Source organism: Poecilia reticulata, linkage group LG16, assembly GCF_000633615.1.
Source record: "Poecilia reticulata strain Guanapo linkage group LG16, Guppy_female_1.0+MT, whole genome shotgun sequence".
In the NCBI taxonomy this organism is placed as follows: domain Eukaryota; kingdom Metazoa; phylum Chordata; class Actinopteri; order Cyprinodontiformes; family Poeciliidae; genus Poecilia; species Poecilia reticulata.
Window position 1 is genome coordinate 9,888,381 of NC_024346.1, and position 21,843 is coordinate 9,910,223.

Genomic DNA, 21,843 nt, shown 5'->3' on the forward strand with positions numbered 1-21,843 from the left:
GAGAAGGGAAAAGTTATGTGGCCCTCACAGGAAAAAGTTTGGGGACCACTGGTCTAGAGAATTCATGGTTGGCCTAAGTGGTTTATAATGTAATCCCATGTAACCTGGTGCACTGGTTTGTCATTCTTTAACTAATATGCCCCACTTATTCCATGATGTGAAGAAAAAGCTCTTGTTGCAGCGGCTCTGTCTTAATATTCTCTTAATGTCCACGTTTAAAAACCTCCCTCCCAGCTGACGAGCTGCAATGCTTTGCCCTTACTTGGAAAACATCAATTATTCATCATTTGTGATTTCTTCTTAATCTAGATCAGTCACTTAACTTTCAAAGGAGCATGTTAGAAGCAGTGTAGCACAGAGTAAGGCAGTGGTGCTCTGGTGGCTACTAACCTGAATGATTTGCACTGCCCCCTCTCTTTAGAAGGATAAGCTTTTGTCATCTACATGCTGGTGTAGACTGACTGGTTTGTGTACCTTAATACCTGGAGTATAAGAACAGATGAAACTAAACCTTCCTTCATGGGTAAAAAGTATCTGATTAAAGGTTAGATTAACCTCTGAAGCAGACATTGTGACTGTTTCATTCAAAGCACGATCACGCTTCGTAGGCAGAACAGATAAGAAGTAGAGATGAATCCCCAGTGTTCAGGATCTGACCCTGTATTACTTTCATGCAGATGAAAGGTGGTGCAAGCAGATCTTACAATAACCTTCCTCCCAGCAACGGGAAGTTGAAAAGCAAGCGAGACTTACTTAAGTGTCTCTGACAGGAAGAAGCTCTGCTGCATGTTGTCGTGGCTGGCTGTCAGGGCGTAAACATCACGGATCCCAGAGAAGCCAGACTCCACTCTGCAGTGCTGCTCCAGAGCCTAACAAAAGGCAGGAAGGAACAGCTAAATGACAAGACCAAACTCTGATCTCTATAGTGCCTTGCAAAGGCATTCACACCACAACCAGAAACCTCTACTGATATTACAATTTTATGTGGAATACCAACACAAGGTTGTCATGATGTTTAAACAAAAAGAAATCTTTAAAACAAAAATCTGAAAAGTTTTCTGGGTGTCTGGATTCAGCTTTCTTGAGTCAATCTACGGTGTTACCACACTTTCACATCTAGGAACACGTTGTTTCCTGTTGTTCTTTACCAGATATCTCAAAGTCAGTCAGAATGACTAGAGTGTCTGTGAAAATCAATTTTCAAGTCTTGGGCTCAGCTATTCAGTCAAAGCTTTGTCTGTATGCTCCAGTTATTTTGCTCTACTGGAAGGTGAACTTCCAGCCCAGTCTTGGGTCTTTTGCAGTCTTGCTCCATGTTTTACAGCAAAACATGGATTAGTTTTCTTTCACACAACCCAAAATGTTTAATTTCTGCTGCATTTATACCTACATGAAATAATGCACAGGTTTATGACTACAGAAGGCAATTGGTAGCACTATATATCATTTGGGGATTAAAAGGGGCCAAATCTATAGCACATGTTTGCACAAACAAGTAGAAAATTATGGATCCTTGTTTGTTTCACCATTGGGTGCTATGTTATCTTGGTCGATCACATTAAATGACTAAATTACCTTGACATTTTTCACTGCAAGAATAAAACATGCTTTATTCCGCTGATGTTACTTGAAACAAAATTGAAATCCTTAGGTCAATAACGGTACTCACACGTATTTAAAAAAAAAAAAAAAATTAAGGATAAAACATGACGAGCACAAACACAACTAAAGTCCAAGTAATGCCAAATCTGACAAGGGTGAGACGAGAGAGGCTGGGCTAGCCAAGCGGATTAGCTCATTATTATCCCTGCTACAGAGGGCTTGCTTATACGTGCTAATTAACAAAAGACCCTGACGCGTTAATGCTTGATGTTCCTGAGCAGAAGTGTTGCACACCGCTTTCAACCTTTGTGCTTGATAATTATAGCCCTGTCAAACTCGTCAGCCTGATCTTTCCTCTTCTTGTGAGTGCTAAATTAATGCTAACTCTCATGCCAGCGCGCTACGGTTTTCCGCAGTTAATGTCCTGCCTATTGCCACATTAATAATGGTGATTCCTGCACTGCTTTCATTTCTTGGTGGCAGAACTGTCTGCTCTACTACCTAATGTATAGTGCCACACAATATGAAGAAAGCTGCTGGATGATAAATTAGGGTGTTGAAAGGGCTTGACATAATAAGCGAGGAGAACCGTGGAAATGATGATGCAGGTCACCAATAAGACAGCAGTACAGATAGCAAAATTGCACTCTGTTCCATCCCCCCCAATTAAAAATAAAATGAAATTACTAGTGTGTAGCACCGGTCAGAGGTGTGTTTTTCAATTCAATTTTGAACAAGAGGAATAAACCCAGTTGCGATTAGAAAAATAGTTTATGCTAACATTTTAGAAAAAAGTAAAAAAATATAAACTACACTGTTTTAATGAGAATGCATATCCTCCACCAACAAATAGTCCAAACAGTGTTGTGGACGTTTTTACTGACTTACTTTAACCATTGATACAGTCAAGTGAAACTGACTGCCTTCAGAGGTCAATTAATAAGTACATAGAGACCATCTGTGTGTAATATCATCTTAGTATAAACAGAGCTCATCTGTGAAGCTTTCAGCTATTTTTTACAATGAAGTTTGCTGCATTACTACAAGTCATAACTGCACTTATTCAAAAATAATTACCAGAGACGTCCAGGAGAATGTGATGGTAATAATAATAAATATCCTGGTCATTAACAGGTATTTATCCTAATTTACTGGTCTTACCTCTACTGCCTCCCATCCCCAGTCTCTGTATTTGGGGTCGTGGGTCAATCTCCACATGTACATGTAACTCTCGATGACTTCTGGTCGTAGGATGTAATATCTGTCACTCAGTCTAGTAGCTGTAGCTTCAGCTCCACTGTCGAATCTGAAGGCCTCAGGTCCCAGTCTGGTGGCTGAAAGAGACAGAAACGGAGATCAGACAAAAGATAATTATTTGCACAACGTTTTTTTTCCTTTTCTTTATGTGATCCGTAGTGTTATTTTTGTCAAAAATCAAGATCAAGCACGTTTTTCCTATTGGCACAGAGGCATTAGAGTAGAAATTTGTATAATTTGAAAGATTCCTGTGTGCCCCAAATGTTCAGTTAAAAAAAAAAAAACCTCACAGAGAGGCTGTTTGTTACAAAATTGTTCTCTGTTTAAATAAGGCAGGTACAGAGATCACAAAATGTCTGCAAATTGCTGCATTCAGACTGACAATCTGTGAGAAACAAAAAGTCTGAGTCACAGGCAGTACTCGGTTTTCTCGTCAGCTGGCTCATTATGGTGTGCATGCATCAAAAGCAAACATCAAAGCAATTAATGGTTCAGTGTTTTTCTCAGAATAAATTATGTTTAGGTCAAAATACCAAAAGGTACTGAAGGAAAACTGATAACCCACTGAATGCTGGAAAAATGATAAATTAGAAGTTTAAATTAATTTAGAAACAGACTAAAGACTAAAAGTAAATCACAAAAGGCATATTTTAAAGCAACAGAAGGGATAGAGAGGGCAGAAAAAAGGGAGAAAGTACTTTTAATGATCCGATACATCTGTTTTTTTGTGTGCTGTATGTAGAACACTCAGTTCTTCGGCTTGTAAAAGACTTTTTATTGACTCTGATTTCTCCTGTGTTATTGATTTTGATTCTAATTTACTAACTCTGTACAGGCCTGAGAATCTTTGTTAGGTCTACTAATGATTCCCAAGATGACAATTTAGGCTGGTAGAAAGCAAAACTTTGCAAATCAGAAATCTACCACAACCTGCCAGTGGAGCTAGAGACAATTTAATTCTAAACATGTTTTTTTTTTTCCTAGAAGTTAATATCATCTGTTCTTAGCTGTTGAAGCTCAACAAAGGCCTTCTTCTAAACAAATACTTGAAAGAACACAGCTCCAATTTGAGCTATATTTTGCAGAGATGGAGAAAATACCTACAGTCATTTTGTTGTTCGTAACACAGGTGTATGTCTATATTTAAGTATGAATGTCCTCAATTGGCTTTGCTACCTCGACTGTATGTATTTGAATACTGATGAATATAAAACTCACAGCAGCAATTTTAACTGCAATCTTTCTCCGCATGGTTTGCAAGTTCACCCCAAGCTATGGTGATTTTTTTATTACTCCAGGCACAACAGATTTCTCTCATCTTTCCTAAAAACATGCATCAACAGCATTGAGGTATTGTGCCAGATATTACTTCATGTCCTCAGGCCTGCATTTCTAGACACACGTCTTGAAGGTGAGTGCACCAGATGGCAAAATCCCATCAACTGTCTTTTCCGATGCGGAAGAGTGGCAACTCTAATCTAAGGCACCCTGTGTGCTCCTTACCTTATGCCTAATTATCATTCCAGCCACATTTCAGAAGGAGCTAATTTTAGCTGTATTTATTTAGGACCTCATTCCTTTTTACTATCTTTGGTTTATGACAATAGATGGGAGGTAGATCAAAAATAAACTGGCACTTTTGGCTCAATTCCTGCTTTAACCATGACAGGCTGGTCTAAACAAACATCACCTGGAAGATTTCTTTGCTAAAAATATTAGATATTTGTGAATATAATATACATTTAATCACAATAAAAGTTTTCTGTATTTATTGCAACAAAGTTCATTTTTCTAAAGGTAAAGTTGCCAACGGTTTTCAGTGGTTGGTTACTGCTGCAGATGCTGATCTGATCTGCCTTTCAAGCTGCTTCTGCATTTCACAGTTTCCTTTTAACAACATGCTGATAACCTCCTCCACTTGCCCACTTCTAATTACATTATTGCAACACTGTAAAAGCATTTTCCTGAAAAGTTTCACCATGGCTTTTAAAGTATGCTTTTTGTTGTTTTTTTAGATTTCTGTGGCTCTCGTGACCTTTGTCTTAAGGGTTGTGCAGATAATGGAGGGAGCAGAGAGTGAAGGAAATGGCCCAGGTGAGGACAGCCATAGACTGTGTATATGTGACGCATGCCATCTTAAATTTTAACATTGATAAGGGAAATACAAATTCCATAGATTTAATTTACACAGACATATATTAATGTATGTATTTACATTAATCTTGATTAATGTACACCTTTAGTTAGAACCAATAAAAAGCATTTTTAATGTAGAAATATCAGCCTTTTATCATGAATATCCATGTAATGTATACTAAATATTTGGCTGGGACTTCTTCTGCACGAGTACCTGCATCTTTGAGACGGAGCAAACCCCAGTTTGCTTTAAGCGGTTTTCATCACATTTGCATTGCTGGGTCTAGTGTCTTCCTCTTGACAATACCTCATATTTTCATTACGGTAAGCCATAATTACCTAATTTAACAAGTGCTGGGAATATATCGCCTTGTGTTAAGAATGTTTAAAACTGCTAGACAAGTTTGATATGCATAGAGATGGAAATGTGTCACTCTTATCCTTCACATCATTTCTTGAGTAATCATATTAAGATTTTTTTTCACTTTAAAAATGTATTAAACAGAAGTTTCATTGTATAGCTTAGGCTAGATTAATCTTTTTTTTTAAACTCTGTATTCTTACATCATCAGTTTCTCACAATTTGCTATTAACCTTAATTTATGCAAAGCAATTTTGTATATTTTGAAATTTTATCAAAATCAAGCACATGTCAAAAGAAGCTCACAAATTTACATTACGCATACTTGAAAATTCTCAAGACAATGGTTCAGCTGGAAACTATTTTAAAATCCATATTTTTAAAAACAAGTCTGAGCTTCAGACAGTTCTGGCTTAGTAAGATGAAGTGGCTGTGTTTAAGTCATTTAGTTGATCATAACGGCTACTTGACGGCAACATTTTCTCTGAAAAGGTCAAGACTGAATCAATCAATGCTGCATTTAGAAGCTTTAATATAAACTATTAATATTTCCAACTAAGAATGAGAAGTTGGTTTTATGTTCATTTTCGCACTAGGTCCTCTTACCAATAAAGCACTCTATGTTTATTGAAATCGATAACCTTTCCCTCTCTTTGCTGATTTTTGCCCGTCAGTTGCGAAGCTGACAGAGATTTAGAGGAACAGCAGTAAGCCTTCATGGTATCAGAGTTTGAACACAGATGCATGTCAGCCACTCTGCACAAATTCAAATTTCTCTTCTCTCTTTGATGCTGTTTGCTAATCCAAAAGATGCTAAGCACCACCAGAGCCCAGTAAGAGAACCTGGTGGATGATCATGAAAGAGAAAGCTGAAGAAGCCTTTTGGATCTGAACATCAAAAGTATTCAAAGTGTGTCGTAGAAACTGTTATATGATGGGTTAAATTAGCTCATTGCTTTAGCAAAAGTAGAAGATGAATCCATTAAACCTAACAGTGGGGGGCAAAAGCTTAAAATTTATCCAAAAGTAGGACAGATGCCTGAGAAGAGATAAAATAATAGTCTAAAAATCAGATGGTATACATGATGTACATTATTTTTCTTGTTTTCATTTTCATCCTGACCAAATGGAGTTTTTTTTTTTATACGGTTTACTGTCTGCCTCAATTAATTGCCTTTTTTCTACTTCCTCAAATACACAACTGGGGATTTTTATTTCACAAACACCAAGGCTATACTTCTGTGGTGAGACATTAAAAAAGAAAGAAGCCATTTGCTCCGTTTTAGGCGTGTCCTTTTTTCTATCTCCTGAGGTGCAGCCACACAGAGAGCTTCTTCATTTCATCGAGGATAAAAATTAAAAAGCCTGAGGTCCTTTTAATTTCTAGCATTGCTTTTCTAAACTCGTTTTCTTACCAATTTCCACATTAACCTCTCTTAACAAGACAGAGATTTTGTAAAATAAAAGTATTAATAAAATCTAGAAATTATGGGTTCTGGTAAATTAATATTGCATATAACATGTATGATATAAAAGCTCCTTCATGGGATTTGAGGAGTTAGACTGGACAAAACCTTTTATTAATATTCTCTTCCACACTGTACCAGTGTAAACTGCGTTTTGGGAGAATATATATTTTTTTATATTTTCCATAGGAAGATAAGAGAAAAAAAAATATGTAGCTAATATTCTCTTCTAACCTGACAAGCTGATGGTAAATAATGGAGCAAAGTCTGGTAGAAGGTAAAACCTATGAAAATGAAGGAGCTAAAGTATGAAGAAACTTTAAAATATGACTTCTTCCCACCTTTTTCACACAGATGCATCTCAAGGAAGAAGAATATCGTAGAATAGGGAATTAATCTTTGTAATATAACTATAGATGGATATTAAAGTGTCGTGTTTCAAACCCTGTTGCTTGAGATCTTTTTCTAGTGCAATTTTCAATTCATCCACTTAGCTTTCCTTTAGTATGCTTGGATTCAGAACTGTGAACACTCTCCGTTAGTAATAAGCTTTTCTAGCTTACTCTGCCTTCTCCCTTTTCACGCTAAAGCAAACTCTTTAGCGTGTGCTCATGCTAATGCCAGTGCTACCACTAGCACTAGAGATAGCAGTAGCATCACTGTGTAGCCCATAACAATCTATGTATTAAAAAAAAAAAATTGCTGCAAGCCATAATGATCAGAAATAAAGGTCTAAAATGTATCGCATTCTGCTTTATGATTTAACATAAATGCCAGGTTTTGAATTATTTAAAAAAAATCAAGTTAATAAAATTCCAATTTACTGAACTGCACCTGTAGGTGCAAATCTTTTTTCATTGTTGACACCCCGAAACGTCTACTTACTTGAGCGAGTGTAGCTCTCATGGCATGTGTGTGTGATCTCAGCAGCGAGGTCAAGGTAGTGCTGCCTCTTTTCTGGTGCTCCATCATCAGCGCCGATGCCAATCATGCCCCCAGAGAAGCAGGCCAGGTGACCCATCTTGTGGTCCAGGATGCCCCCCCTCCACTCTGCCATGTAGGTGAGGCCACCTGGGGACTTCTGAACCAGGTTAGCTTCAATCGCCTGCAGTAACAAACAGAAAGGAATAGTATTTTAATCTTTCAGAGTGTTGGCTATGAAATGAGAAACCTTGCTGCAGATTCTACTCGATCCTAATCAGCAACCTTCAGATCTCACATCTGAAGGTTTTTTTTTTTTTTTTAATAGGCTCATGGAAGAAGCTGATATTCACCTGAGTACTTTCTATCGATTCTACGATTAAAAATAAAATGTTACTTGCAGTAATAAAATATAAACGACAGTCAAACACTAGTAATTAGTTTGGTAATAGCCCAAAAGTTGATACAGATGTTTAAACAAAACAGCAAAGGTGTGTGTAAAACAACCTTGTAGAACTACAAGTAATTTACTGGTTTTACAGTTGTGCATCAGATAAACATGAATAAACTGTGTCTAAATCCTTATTGATGTTAAGGTGTCAATAAACCAAACTAGAGGGAGAGAACAGACATGCTGCAGGCTTTTGTTTTATATAGATTAGATCTTTGAATCCATGACGATAGGAAGGAATTACTAAATTAATCCTCACTTGTTCACCAATAGATAGACTTCAGAGTTCTACCAGAAATGAAGAATATTAAAGATTATATTTTATCCATCTATAGAAAATAAATTATTTTCCTTAAATCAGTCTGTAAGTTTACTAAAGCAGACAGTATGAGGATTTTTATGCAAGTCTCTTTACAAAGCTGACTAATCAGCAGCTCATGTTGAGGTTAAATACGGGTTTATCATTTTTGGGAAAATTGCAATAACTTAAGCTAAAGAAGCTTCTGGAAAAAAACTAATTTTTAGTCCTTTATTTAAGCAGAACATTTAAATATCATCTCCAGAATGTTTTGTCTTCATATAATTAATTGATAGCAAGCCCAGTTTCATAATTGCAAAACTGTTGCATGTTGTACATGATAAGAATGCTTTAACAACGATGTAGTTCTGGAAATGGAAAATACATTAATATATGGAACCAAAAAAAATAGATATCCTGTTTTAAGAAAGTATATTTTCCTCAGGGTTTAGACTAATAATTTCTACACTAATTAGAAGTTGTTAGTGGTAATCATTGCAGAGCATAATTGGGAAATGTTTTCTCATTGCACACTGTTTTAATTAGCAGTCCACTTTTATTTGAATGCCTAAGGTAATTAGCTGTGCTTTGCCCTCACCTTAAGATTTCTGAATAAACCTGCAGCTGATATTTAACACCACTGTGGTCTATGGCCAATAAATACCAAGACACAATTAAGAAGGAGAATTCGTAATTAGTGGTTCAGCCTTTGGCTTTGACCCTTTGATGATAAATGAGGAAGTCTTAATAGAAGCTCGAAGTTATCATGGTAAATAGGCAAAGATTTTATTATTCTTTTTGTGAGGTTTTAAGATCTGTCAACCAGAACACGTTTGTTGTCCTCTCTTTTATGTCTTTCTGTGCTAATTGTGGAGCCCAAAGGTTTTTTCTATTTACTCTGATTATTTCAGCCAGTAGCCACCACCAACTTACTGTAGATTACTTGATACTACGTATCGGATAAACATTTTACTTTGCTTTCACTGGTTGTCATTAATAATAACTGACTATCTTGAGGATCCTTGTCATTGACTGGAACCATTTTAAGATATTATATCCAGTATTTAGCCTGGATAACTCAAAAGCTGAATTTTTGGGTTAGCTTAAGCTAAGAAACCCTCTCATTGTTGTTTTGATGGGTGTAACAACATTTTGTTTTTCTTGTTGGTGTTTTGGGCACTGATTAAAACTGAAAAAGCAAAATCTGGTGTTAACTGGATTAATGTGATTTCCAAATTAGTTGGCTATGGCCAATAAATTATTTTTTTCTTAAAAAAAAAAATAAAAATTTCTGATCAGTGAAACGAACATGTCTAGGCACCACTACTGAAAACAACACTTTCTGATCAAGTTTTCCCTGTGAAAGAAAACTCAGTTATCTTCTATTATATTAGGTATTTAAAATAGAAAATCGGTTTACAATACAAGATATTTTGTGGCTTATTTAGGCTGAGAGAGTGGATAGTTCAGAAAGCAATAAGGAAGGATGACAATTTACTGTTTCATCATTTTGATCTAACATCAAGTCAAAATATTTATGACTGGGAAAAGTTGGGATTGTTTTCGAAGTTTGCAAACACTCCCAGAAAATAGGGATGCATTTTTCTTGAGCTTAAGAAGACTACTGTTTTATTAGTGCTTGTTGCAAACAGCTCTTATCATTTTGTCTCCATTTTAAAAAATAAAACCTTTATACATCTGCTGATATATTGCACTCTCACATTTGTTGTATTATGCATCTTTTCCTTGACATTAATAACTGGTGGAAACACTAGAAAAAATATTTTTATATCTGTTTTTATCTCTTTTATCTCTTCAAGGGAAATTGGAATCAGGTAAAATTGGAAATGGCAGATTAAACATTTACAAAAACTAGAGGCCGGAAATCAACCACAAAATTCAGTTTGCCTCCTCTTCAGCACAAACATGCTCTGTTTTATCAGCTATGTAGCCCAGGGTGTAGAAGGTGCTTCTGAGAGACAATGTTCTCAGGTCGGAGTACTTCCTGTACTTTTTGTGTTACATTTTGACTTGTTGAGACAACAAATTACCTTTGTTTAGCACAAACATTAGAAATACATAAACCATCAATGAGTTGAACACTTAACATTTCACTAAAATGGTTAGTTTTACTCTAATGCCACCAATACAAAGTGGTTATGAGTTTGAGAAACTTTCTAATAGCAGCTATTTAGTTTAGCAAAAAGAGAGTACTCCATGAGCTAATTTATACAGTGAACTATATAATATAAAAAAGAGCAGATCTCTATGTGTCTATTACAAGGTAACATTTTTCAAACCTCTAGTGCACTGTAGTACATCTTCTTTGCTTCCTCGTCGGTCTTGTCTGACATCAGGTAGGATTTTATCAGATACTCATAAAAACTGTCTCCAAGGCCACCAATGGAAACATGGTCTACAGAAAATAGAGGGAAAAATGCAGCTTTACAAACAAGTCATATAAAAAATGTTCCAATCTTACAAAACAAACACTGGACCATATTTCTCTATACAAGTAAAGAATAATTTTCATTTTATGGTGAAAATTTAACTGTCTAATTTAGCTAAATTTATTTGGTTTGATCATAGAAGTATTAGAAATAATCATCTTGAATATGTGTAAGTCTCAGTTATATTTGGCTTTCATGATTAATTCATAGTGTGCTGCATCCCATACACTCCTGCCACCTGTTTTAAATTAGTTTTCTCCAAACAAAAACCTTAAAATATTCAACGCGTCAATTTTCTAAAAGGACACAGAAACCAAAATCAATTAGCTGTTCTTGCTCCTCTTGCTGTTCTATGTCAACATTCTATAAAATATTAAAGGATATGATTCCATAGGAGTCTTTATCTATTCTTTCATGCTCCATTCAAACACAAATACCTCTGCAGACTCCTTCACAAGGTTATCTCTGTGCCGCTGTGTCTGTCCTTGACACAGACAAACGAGGGGAGCCAGAGCTTATTTTTCCTTCTCCTGATATTTATGTACTGTTCAGCTTCCCTGCATGCTCCTCCGCAACAATTAGCTGCTGTAATCATACAGATTAGCACCTTTTTCCTCCCAGCGTCATCTTATCGCCTTGATCTTCCCCACCCCCCACTTCCTCTCAGGTAAATTGGAAAGATCTATTTTTACAAAGTAATTGAATTTATTATTATTCCAATAACCCAGAGCTACGGTCGTCTCATCGTCACTGCTACTCCACTGTATGAGAGTGATATTTAAAATGAAAGGAAGCGGGTGAATGACAGAGGAGCACCGAAAAACGCTGTTGACATAAAAGGCGACTTGCTGTCAGATGTGTAAAATTCAGACAAAGGAGTGAGAAAAGGTAAACGGTGTGATCAGGGATCACACTTTCTTGTAATTCTGATCAACTCTATGAGATACACAACAGAGGTTGCAAAACCTTCAGAAGAGCTTGCCATAAAATCTCAGAAATTAGTTTGCCTTTAAGATTTGTTAGATATTTAGAAGGCTGTTAATCTCAAAATTAGAAACATTGTTACAGAACAATTACATAAGAACATATTTATTAGCGTTTACAATGTTAAATATCACATATACACTTACGCTGAACCCAGTTGCCGCTGACCGGACTGAGGAAGTTCGGATACAGGCCGTGAGGTTTTTCAATTTTGTTCAGGAGCTTCCTGATGCTCATCACCTGCAATAATAAGTCCTCAGATTTAGGCAGTGTGGCAGTTTCGGAAAGCGAAACGCATAGTGGTATATTTCTAGCATTTATCTCCATTTCTTAGACCAAGCTCATAGCTAATGAAGAAATCTGACTCTCCAGAAATTATCACCCAAGATCAACGACAAAACAAGTTCCACTGCAAAGGTACATAAAGCCACAAAAGCTCATTGCTTAAAGAAGTTTGCTGTTCATAGTGCCAGAAGCTTTGGGAGGTCAGTGAAGCAAAGCCCAAGAGTTGGGGGGAGATTCACAAGGTGTACGCTACAGCTGTTGCTTCCTGGTATTAAGTCGCTCCTAAACCAGAGTCGATGTCAGGAGCATGCTGCCTGGATTAAGGAGAGAAGAGACTAGCTAGTCTAGTCTATAGACTATTGCTTATTGGTTAAATTCCTTCTCTCATCTCTCTTTTTTTTCTGAAGCACGAGTTCACATAGTTTTCAAGGCCCAAGAGTCTAGAGGAAACTGACAACTTCAAATAAGTAATTTTGTATGTATATACCCTTTGGTGCCAATTCAATTGTTTAAAACTTCAACAGAGTCCACTCTTCCATCAAGCAATTGTATCTCAATAGCCGTCTCCTTATGAAGCAAAGTGTACAACAATGGGCTGGTCTTTGCAGGCTAGTACTTTTTAAATTGTACTTAAATATATTCACCTTCCGATTTTATTCTAATTTACAGACATTTTCTCGTAAATGAAAAACAACAAATGCAGTCTGTAAAGATTGTAATACTGTATCAGCTTAAAGTTAAGCAGATAACTTGAAACATAATAAAATGTTTGGTATATTGAGTCGTATGTACCTTCTCTTTGAAGACCGGGTTGTTGGACAGCTCTGTCAGATGCACAAATTCAAGGTGAAGGGTCCCGAACTCGGCCAAGATGCTGCTGCCAGCCGAAGCCCATCCCCAGCTCCAACTCGTGCCGCTGCAGCAGAGAAAAGATTCAGACAAGATGATGGTAAAGTATTGATACTTTTGAACACTAAGGCCTCAGACAGATTCAGGTTCATCATCAAGATCAACAAACACGCCTCCTCTGTATGTACAGGATTTCACTGAATTAATGTGATTACGTCTCTGGATATTTGTTGGATGCATTTGTCTCGTAAAATGCATTTACTTCATGTTTGTTGTAAATTGGGGCTACACAAAATTATAATTTTAAAATAAATAATGGAAAAAAATAGTGATTTACTTAGTAGATGATTTGTGATGCTCCATTCAGTACCAGGAACTAATTATTATGAAGGCCAAGCACCTGGTTTTATATTATGATAAACTGCAGGTTGGAAGCAGAACACAATGCAGTGAATTGTTTGTATTGTCTGATTGTTAAAACAAATTTTACACCTGATATATTTTTTAGACATGCAAAACATTCTGAATTACTATTGCCTAAAAAATCAACTAATTTTAAATCCCTGAAACATAAACTTAACATATGCCAGCAGCGATTAATTTAAAGTTTAATGAAGTGAATTTGAAACCCGTGATTTAAGCTTTTAAAGATTGGCCAAGAAATGATGAAAAGACATGCAGTAAATGAAAAATGTTATCAGTAGCATCACTTTGGAAATCTAAATTTATGTAAATGATTCAGTCAGAAATAATTAGTGGAGGCAGAGTGGACTACAGGAACATCTTGTTAAGAATATCAGATAACATGTAATGAAATCAGCTGGATTGTTGGGGGGAGCGAGAATATATGGAAAAAAAAAACCAGGGCAAAGGCAGGTGTGTGACTCTGTGCTTTGATGAATGCACCCATTAAAGCTTTGTATGCTGTGTCATTAGTCGTGCTGGCTCAAGTCATCTGTGATTCCTTGTTTATGAGGAATCAATCAGAGAATCTACACAGAGGTGCAGAGCAGCAGGTGCTGTTTGGAGAACAACGTGCATCACAGCCACAAATCCATCAATCTTTTTACACTCTTTAAGGAATGCAAGTTGTTTTAATAGATATTCAGAAAAAAGTTTATTGTAGAGACGATTCATATAACGTTATTCATAATGAGCTGAGAAAATAAATTCTTTTTAACTAACCAGCTAAAACATTTTCTGAGACGTTTTTAATGAATGGCAAAGGCTAAAAATATAAATAAAATATTAACTAATTTGGATTTAGCAAGTGTAGAATGGTAAATCTAGATGCAGTTTAAGCCATTCCTGGCTGAAACCGATTTTCAATTTTCTCAGGGATCTGATTTGCCCATTGTGATTTAAACATATCCATTTTTTTTCTTGTTGTGATGGAAACAGTTGTTTTGTATGCAAAAGAAAATGAGGGAATTACAACATGATCGATCAATGTTTTATGCATCAAAACATTTGTTCCTAGCATTTTTTTTTTTTTGGAGGGAAGGGAACTGGTTTCCAATTTGAGTTAAATGTCCAAAATTATTGCACGTGAAACATAATACAGTGGCACACAGTACAATTTGTCTGGTTTTGAACATGTTGGTTTAATTTCTGAATGCATGACATGGAGAGAAAGGTGCCACATTTGCTCATGTTACTAACCAACAGTTGGTAAATCCCTCTGGTTTACCACTTGCAGTCCAATGTTGTGTCATTCTAAGGTCTTGGTTCTTTTTACCAACATAAACAGTTACTTTTTAAAAGCCCATCTATGGACAAGTGCTGCAAATTAGTTGTTGCTATTGCACCATGATGCAAACATGGGACTGCTGTTTTATTCAGTTTGTCTATGTCGATGTGTGTCTGTCCCTATCAAATAAACTTTTAAATAAATAAATACAGCATCATTTCTCAAGGCCTTGTTTAAAATCTGCGTACATAAAGTTAGCTTGCACTAGTATGAAACATTTTTAGCTCAACATGTAAAATAAAAAAAAGTAATAATAATCTACAACAGGCTGCACAGCAGAAACCGGTCCTATGTTTGAATTCATATTTCCTATTTTTACATTTGCTCCTTTTTGTTGTGTGCCCGTATTCTTCCCTCTGAACTTTTTATTCTTGTTGGGTTTCATCTGTTCGCTGCTGCAGCAAAGTGAATCCCCTAGCTGAGGGATAAAACAGGTTTATTCTATTTCATTCAAAACACATAAGAAAAACTCCCTGTATAACTGAAGTCTTTGTATACGGTTCTACAAAACAATGTGGATGCATCTGTAGAAACTTGTACGCATGTGCTCACTTTGGTTTGTTTTTGTGTGAATAACCAGCATGCTTCTTCCTGTCCATCTGTGCCATCAGCACATGTTGGTGATGTCTCTGAAATTAACTGGAGAATAAGGTAATTAAATCCGCCAGCAGCTGCCCAGTTTGGCTGCTAGTGTAATTGGTAGCAGGTGGATGACAGAGGTGCCAGGAAGTGTCTTATACGAAGATAAGATTAGGAGATGAGAGGAGAGCGACTAACAACTGTGGGATTTACAAAGGAGTCAAAAAGAGATAATTCAATCAACCATTATGGAGGATTTTAGATGAAATCTCAAAGGAAACATTATGCCCCAAATTTTGCCTTGTGCTCATGCATGGTAAAATTACAGCAGAATAATCACACTGTAAGAGTACAAGCTAATATTCATAATTTGATTTCACAGCAAAAAAAAAGGTGTTAGAATCAACCCTTACTGCTTTATCATTTTTCTTTCTTCTTTATCTGATTTCAGTTTTTCTGTGAAAATAGCAATATCTCCACCGTGGTACAAAACATCCTAAACTCAGACAGCAAAAGATGCAAAGTAAACAGCTTGAAGTTGTTCTGCGTGACCGTGGCGTTAATAACACTGTGTCAATAAAGGTTGAGATTAGAAAAGCAATGACTTGGAACAGATTAGAAATCAACAGCGGCCCTAAAAACATGCTAATATAATTCAAAGAATCAACCAAAGAACATATAAACATAATAATTGTCAACCAGCTGTCATCTGTTATTAAACTCAGTCTGCAGTGAAGTCTTTGTGCATTTTTTAAGATTAATGTGAATATAAAATTATGTCACCATTATGCAGATTAGAATTGATATGTTTTTTTCTTTATGGCCCTTCTGACACTTAATGAAGCAAACCGTCTTCAAGTGCATCTCAATGAATAAGTAATAAGGTGGAATAAAGACGTATTACACACATTGATATATTCCAGATGTTTACTTCTATTAATCTTGATGACAATGGCTTACATATATTGAAATTCAAAAATTTATATTCTTAGAAAGTAAAAATATTACACAAGATAAAAAAGTAACTTTTATTTCATGACTGTATACTATAGACAGCCACACATAATATAAATTACTTCCTAGAGAATCTGTCTGTTCAGCGATGAATAAAAGCATTGTAAGTGAAAGTAATGTGGAAGACAAAAAGTCTAGAAGACAATATCGTCCAATCAAGAGTTTTGTAAATGTTCCTAAGGTTGGAGTGCAGGTGGAGTCGGTGCTTTCAAGAGCTACAGCACTCAGACATTTCCAGAACATGGTCAGTGGTTGTTGCACTCCATGTGTTAAGCCACTCCTAAACCAGAGACCATGTCAAAAGCATCCTTCTTGGGCTAAGCAAGGGTATCATAATTTTGCTTAGTGGTTTAAAGGCTGACAGTTAATTTTACTTTTAATTTAGAAATCAAGATCCCAGAGTCTGGAGAAAGAGAAAAGGAACCAAAGTTAAGGGCAAGTGTGAAGCTTCCACTGTTGGGGATAATTTGAGGAAACCCTTCATATGCTGGTGTGTTAGTGCCCATAAAGAATCTATTGAGTATCATCAAGAGAAATATTACAGACACCAGACCCAATAATGTAGACAAGATAAAGACCGTTATTAAAACTTCTCAGACTTCTGTAATGGAGCCAGTGGGGGATTATCGCCACGCCACGCCACTCCACGCCACGCCACATTGATGCAGTAATTCATACAAACGAGTCAAGTGAGTAAACATAATCTACTGGTCCTATGTAATATTCAAATTTTCTGGGACGCTGAATTTTAGTTGATCATTAGCTGTAAGTGGAGCTGGGTATTAATTGCATTTACTTGAGTAAAACTTGAGTAAAAAAAAAAATACTTTTTTTTCTACATGAAATATATTATCAAGTAACCATATTCTTGCTTGAGTACAATTCCAGCCACTCATTCACCTTTAATTTCTTCTCTAAAGCAGACATTTGGTGGGACTTCTGGTTTTATACACCAGCTTCATTTTCCAATGTAATCTTCTATCTGTTGTAAATGTTCAGCCATCCAGAGGTTTGGTGAATATACATTAAACATTAGGTATTGTCACTACAAGTTATTTTCCCTGTTCTAACATACACACCATCTGCTATGCTTTTTTTTAATTATTATTTTGGAATGGTTTATTTTTACTATATATTTTTTTTATACCATTGCTTCAAGTATCAGAATGTGCACATGATTTCATATTTTGTCTGTATGGTTACATCACATTACCTAATTAATTCAGTACTTGGTACTCGAGGAGCATTTTTACCAGATACCTTTTTAATCAAGATGTTAGGATCACTTTTTCCTCATTTTATTTATGTATGCGATTGCTGAAGTAGTTCTACACTAGAGCACAATTTTTGCCGTTTCTCCCCTCCTCGAGCTATAAGACATGATCATCAAAATTACCAGAAATAAAAACTTTAACCCGTGGTTCTCTAGGTTCAGTAATACTCTAGGTAGAGATGCACCTGTAGAACTTAAAATGTGGCTTTTCACTTGTATCAAAACTTGTCTTTCTCTATTAACTACATTTTTCATGAATAGACTCAGGCCCTGACTGATGCTGGTTTTCCTAGTGGCTTGTTGAAGACGAAGGGCAGTAGGAGGTGAAGACGGATGCTGAAACTCACCTTCCCAGGTTGATGACTCCTCTGGGGATCCCTGTTGGCGTATTAAAGGCAGGTAGCAACTTTTCTCCCAGCTCCACCGCTTTATTTCTGAAAAACTAAAAAGAAAACGCAAAGGAAAGCACCTTGGTGAGCCGACCCACACATTTACAAGTCTCATAAAAAAATATATCAATATGGTTCTCAAAGAATGAAGACTCATGGTGACAGAGTGAGAATCAAAAGCTTTGAGAAGATCTCCCTCTAGTTTTACCTTTAAAGCTAATTATTTAAAGCCTGATGCAACAGAACACAGTGAGGAGTAACCGAATGAACGTCGTGTGTAGCAGTCGTCTTCCTAATCTCTACTGATACCAAGACTGAGGTTGAAGCAATGTTTGTCAGATCATTAATACGCTGGGTTGTCAGTCACCAAATCTCATTTTGCTAGTAGGAATGATGAATAAAAAGAGCAATACATTGAAATCCTGACAAAGAATGAGACGTCTGAAGAGATTCAAAGACAGCTGAGGTGAAAAGAGAAAAATTCATGTGAGAGACAGAACAAAAAACCCAAAGAGGAAGTGAGTGAGGAGAGCCATGTACACTGCGTGAGAGGGGAAAACAAAGTGGAGAATGCAGCAAAAATGTCGAGCTGTGACTCGGCAGAAAAACTGAAGAAGAGGAGAAAATTGAAAAAAATAAATTGCAGCCAGATGGGAGGAAACCACTGACCTTCAGTATAAGGATTGTTATTGTGGTGCAAGTAGTTTTTGCTGTGTGCAGTTTGTATTGTGCAGTGATTTTGATGGGACTCTGTTAGCTTGAGTGAATATCTAATACTGCAACACTATAGGAGCTAATGCTGTAATATTAGTCTTTATAGCAAAAGTGTTCAGGGTTGCAAGGAGAGCACATAATGCTACATTAGAGTTAGCAATTGATTCTGTGTGCTACAATTTAAGCCCCATTTAGTTTTTCAAAATAAATACAATCAGCCAAACAAATTATGGTGATACACTTTGGAATCATGGATCTGCAGACGTCTCCTAATGGATCGCAGCGGTGAGAAGTGGCTCTTCAGGGTATTCAAAGGAGGTTCTGGTTATACCCAGATATAACAAATAATAAAATAAATTCTGCCACAATTTTTAAAAATATATATCAAAAATGCACAGAGGTGCAGCTCTTGCATGTCTATAAAACATGTACAACTCTGAGATTTAACTGCTGTATATTAATTGATATTTAAGATATTTCCCTTGAATTTAAATAATGTTATAAGTATATTTTTTGTTTTGCAAGCAACTTTAGCACCCAATCAATTAATGATTACTGCTTTAGTTCTTGGTGCTTACCTCAAAATACAATATAATCGGCTAATCTTGGTGAAAATATTTGCTGAATTATATGAAGCACATATTTTTAAACTACACTGCTTTCATTATCTAGGTTGACTGATAGAGCAACATCACAGCCATTTAGAGGATTTACACAAAAGATATGTGGATTACAGAAACATACTCTGCTAAAAGTGATATGTTCCATTTCAGAGCATAAAGAAAAGTTTATTGTTCCTCTCACTTTAAAAGTAAAGATATAAAGTCTGTCTGAAAAATTCCTTAAAATTTTATTGCAGCTCCAACTTTCAATACGTTTTTGCAATTACTCAAGCTAATCGAGAAGTCTCATAATCGTGGGTTGAAGTTTTGATGCTAAAATTCACATCTTTTACTATTGGGACAGGAGCAAGATGTAAGTAGCAGGATCCTCTCAGCTTCAGCATGTACCTAATTTCCCTACAATGAAAATGTATAAAGGCAACATCCAGAGTGACACAGACTGACAAACATCATAAAGGTTCAGAAAAATATTTAAGACAGAGGCCGGTTTGTGTTGCCAGAGTCTGTATTTCGAAGAACTGCAACATAACACACACTAGCACCAGTTCAACATGAATGGAATTGGTGGGCAAAAACACTTAGGGAGCACTTACACAGAATTGTTTATTCTATCTTGTAGCAAGCATAAGGTTAGCTTTCAATTTACTGTGTTATTTAAAACCTTTCCTTGAGATTTTGAAACACTGAACCTTGCTACTAGGTAGTCATATACTGCTGCTTTCAGACACAGAAATAAACAGTCTTGAATAACATTAGAATAAATGTATTCCGATTCATGCATGGAAAGTAATGAGCAGACTGTTTTTTCAAGCTGCATGGGGTATTTTATTTTTTTTACTTTTCATAAAGTGCTTAAAATAATAGTCATACAGACACTGTCGCAGGTGTTTATACAGCTAAACACAGGGGACCATACTGAACAAGCTCTTTCAAAGAGCTCAAACATATTATAAAACTATGGCACTCCTAAAAATGGGCTTTAGTGTTTGCCAAACAGAAAAAAGCCTATCAAGGATTAAAAACTGGTAGTAAATACTTATTTGCCTACGTCTTTGTTGAAATATTTTGCAGCTTAGACCATGACATTTTATTATATATATATAAAAACTCCCCTAATTTCTAGCTAACAAAAAATAAGATTATTGAGAAATTATTTTGAACCAAACACATCAAGAAACGTTTGCAGGTAAGTTATTGAAAAAAAATTCTAACTTGTGACCATTTTTCAAAAATAGGTTTAAAAGTTTCAGCCTAGTTTTACTTAGGTGCCCCGCTACAGCTTTTACAGAAGAACAGAGAGCATCCACCGCCTTGATGTGCACAACTAAGGTTTTGTTTGCTGGTCCTCTAATCTGTCAAAGTGAACATTAATGACCCACCGCCTAGCCTCATTTCTCTTTATTTGTCCTTTTCACCAACACACAGATTAGTAGGTTGTATGTTTATCATGAACTTCATCGCTGTAATGTAGTTTTGTTCTGGCAATCATTTACATTTAAATAAACCGCCTCAGCTACATTAAGTAACAGACGGGCATAAAATAAAGGCTGCCAATTACCTTACACTCCATTTATTCTTGTTAGCTGGTTTATAAATTAGTTGATTGATTACAACAAAACCCCTTCAGCTGCTATCTGCTCTGTAATTTACTGTATGCAGCACACATGCTAAGTGGAACGTTGTGTCCATAAGTCAGTCTCTCAGACAAGCTGGTGGCCTCCTTAGCCACAGTGATCCTCCTCCAACGCATGGGCTTCATTATTGAGATGGCACTCCAAATGCATTTTATGTGTTTGCACCTCCTACTTGTCCATTCAGGAAAGCTAGACTATTTATACATTCCTGGGATGGATATTTTTATTTTTAGCATTCTCCCCCCTGTCTGATGAAAGAATGGAGAACCTCTCTAAAGAGCAACATTGATCGAATCAGACAGCCGACGGGTCGCTTTCTTTTCTTTTAGTTGAAATTCACAGTAGGTTTGTGGATGGGGGCTCGACACAAATGGCTCTTCTATCAGATCCTAGCTGCCAAAAACACTCATCGGGTATGCATGTCATCTCTCCCACAACAAACATCATCAGAGTCCACAAAAGTGAAGCTTTACTTTTTCTGACACTCCTATTCACCAGTAAAACCTCTTCAGGCCTCAGAAAATGGGCCCAGGCCGACTTATAAACCCCAACCTGTTTGTATTTTACACAGAGGATTGTTTGACTTGATGGAGATTGAAGTCCTTAGATTGCTTTAAAAATAAAAGCTTCTAGGTGTCAGATATGAATGGAAAAGCCTCAGCTAGAACTTGCTTTTACTGAAAATCTAAATTTATATTAAGCAGAGCAAAAAATGTTCTGTTCTAGAAAGCTGGCTATGTTCTCCACTCTGCAATACAGTTATAGATTTGATTATATCACAACCTAGAACATTGATTTCTTATTCAC

At 36.3% G+C, this 21,843-nt stretch overlaps 1 protein-coding gene and 2 long non-coding RNA genes across 3 annotated transcripts in view; 2 read left to right on the forward strand and 1 right to left on the reverse strand.

Annotated features, from left to right (window-relative positions):
• The window catches only part of LOC108167036 (uncharacterized), a 5,512-nt gene extending 4,656 nt beyond the window's left edge, over positions 1–856 (forward strand). The window contains exon 3 of the long non-coding RNA XR_001777437.1: positions 771–856. This is a non-coding gene — a long non-coding RNA (uncharacterized LOC108167036). The remainder of the gene's footprint in view (positions 1–770) is intronic.
• The window catches only part of LOC103477781 (mannosyl-oligosaccharide 1,2-alpha-mannosidase IA), a 207,523-nt gene that overhangs the window by 1,951 nt on the left and 183,729 nt on the right, over positions 1–21,843 (reverse strand). Inside the window, exons 5-11 of the mRNA XM_008431079.2 lie at positions 18,024–18,118; positions 13,004–13,127; positions 12,073–12,166; positions 10,793–10,908; positions 7,708–7,927; positions 2,764–2,936; positions 754–869 (exon numbers count right to left, since the gene is read on the reverse strand). Of these exons, the coding sequence (XP_008429301.1) occupies positions 754–869; positions 2,764–2,936; positions 7,708–7,927; positions 10,793–10,908; positions 12,073–12,166; positions 13,004–13,127; positions 18,024–18,118 (938 nt within the window). The remainder of the gene's footprint in view (positions 1–753; positions 870–2,763; positions 2,937–7,707; positions 7,928–10,792; positions 10,909–12,072; positions 12,167–13,003; positions 13,128–18,023; positions 18,119–21,843) is intronic.
• On the forward strand, positions 13,073–18,110 carry LOC103477780 (uncharacterized). The gene is made up of 2 exons (XR_001777438.1): positions 13,073–13,160; positions 17,970–18,110. It is a non-coding gene; the product is annotated as an uncharacterized LOC103477780 (long non-coding RNA).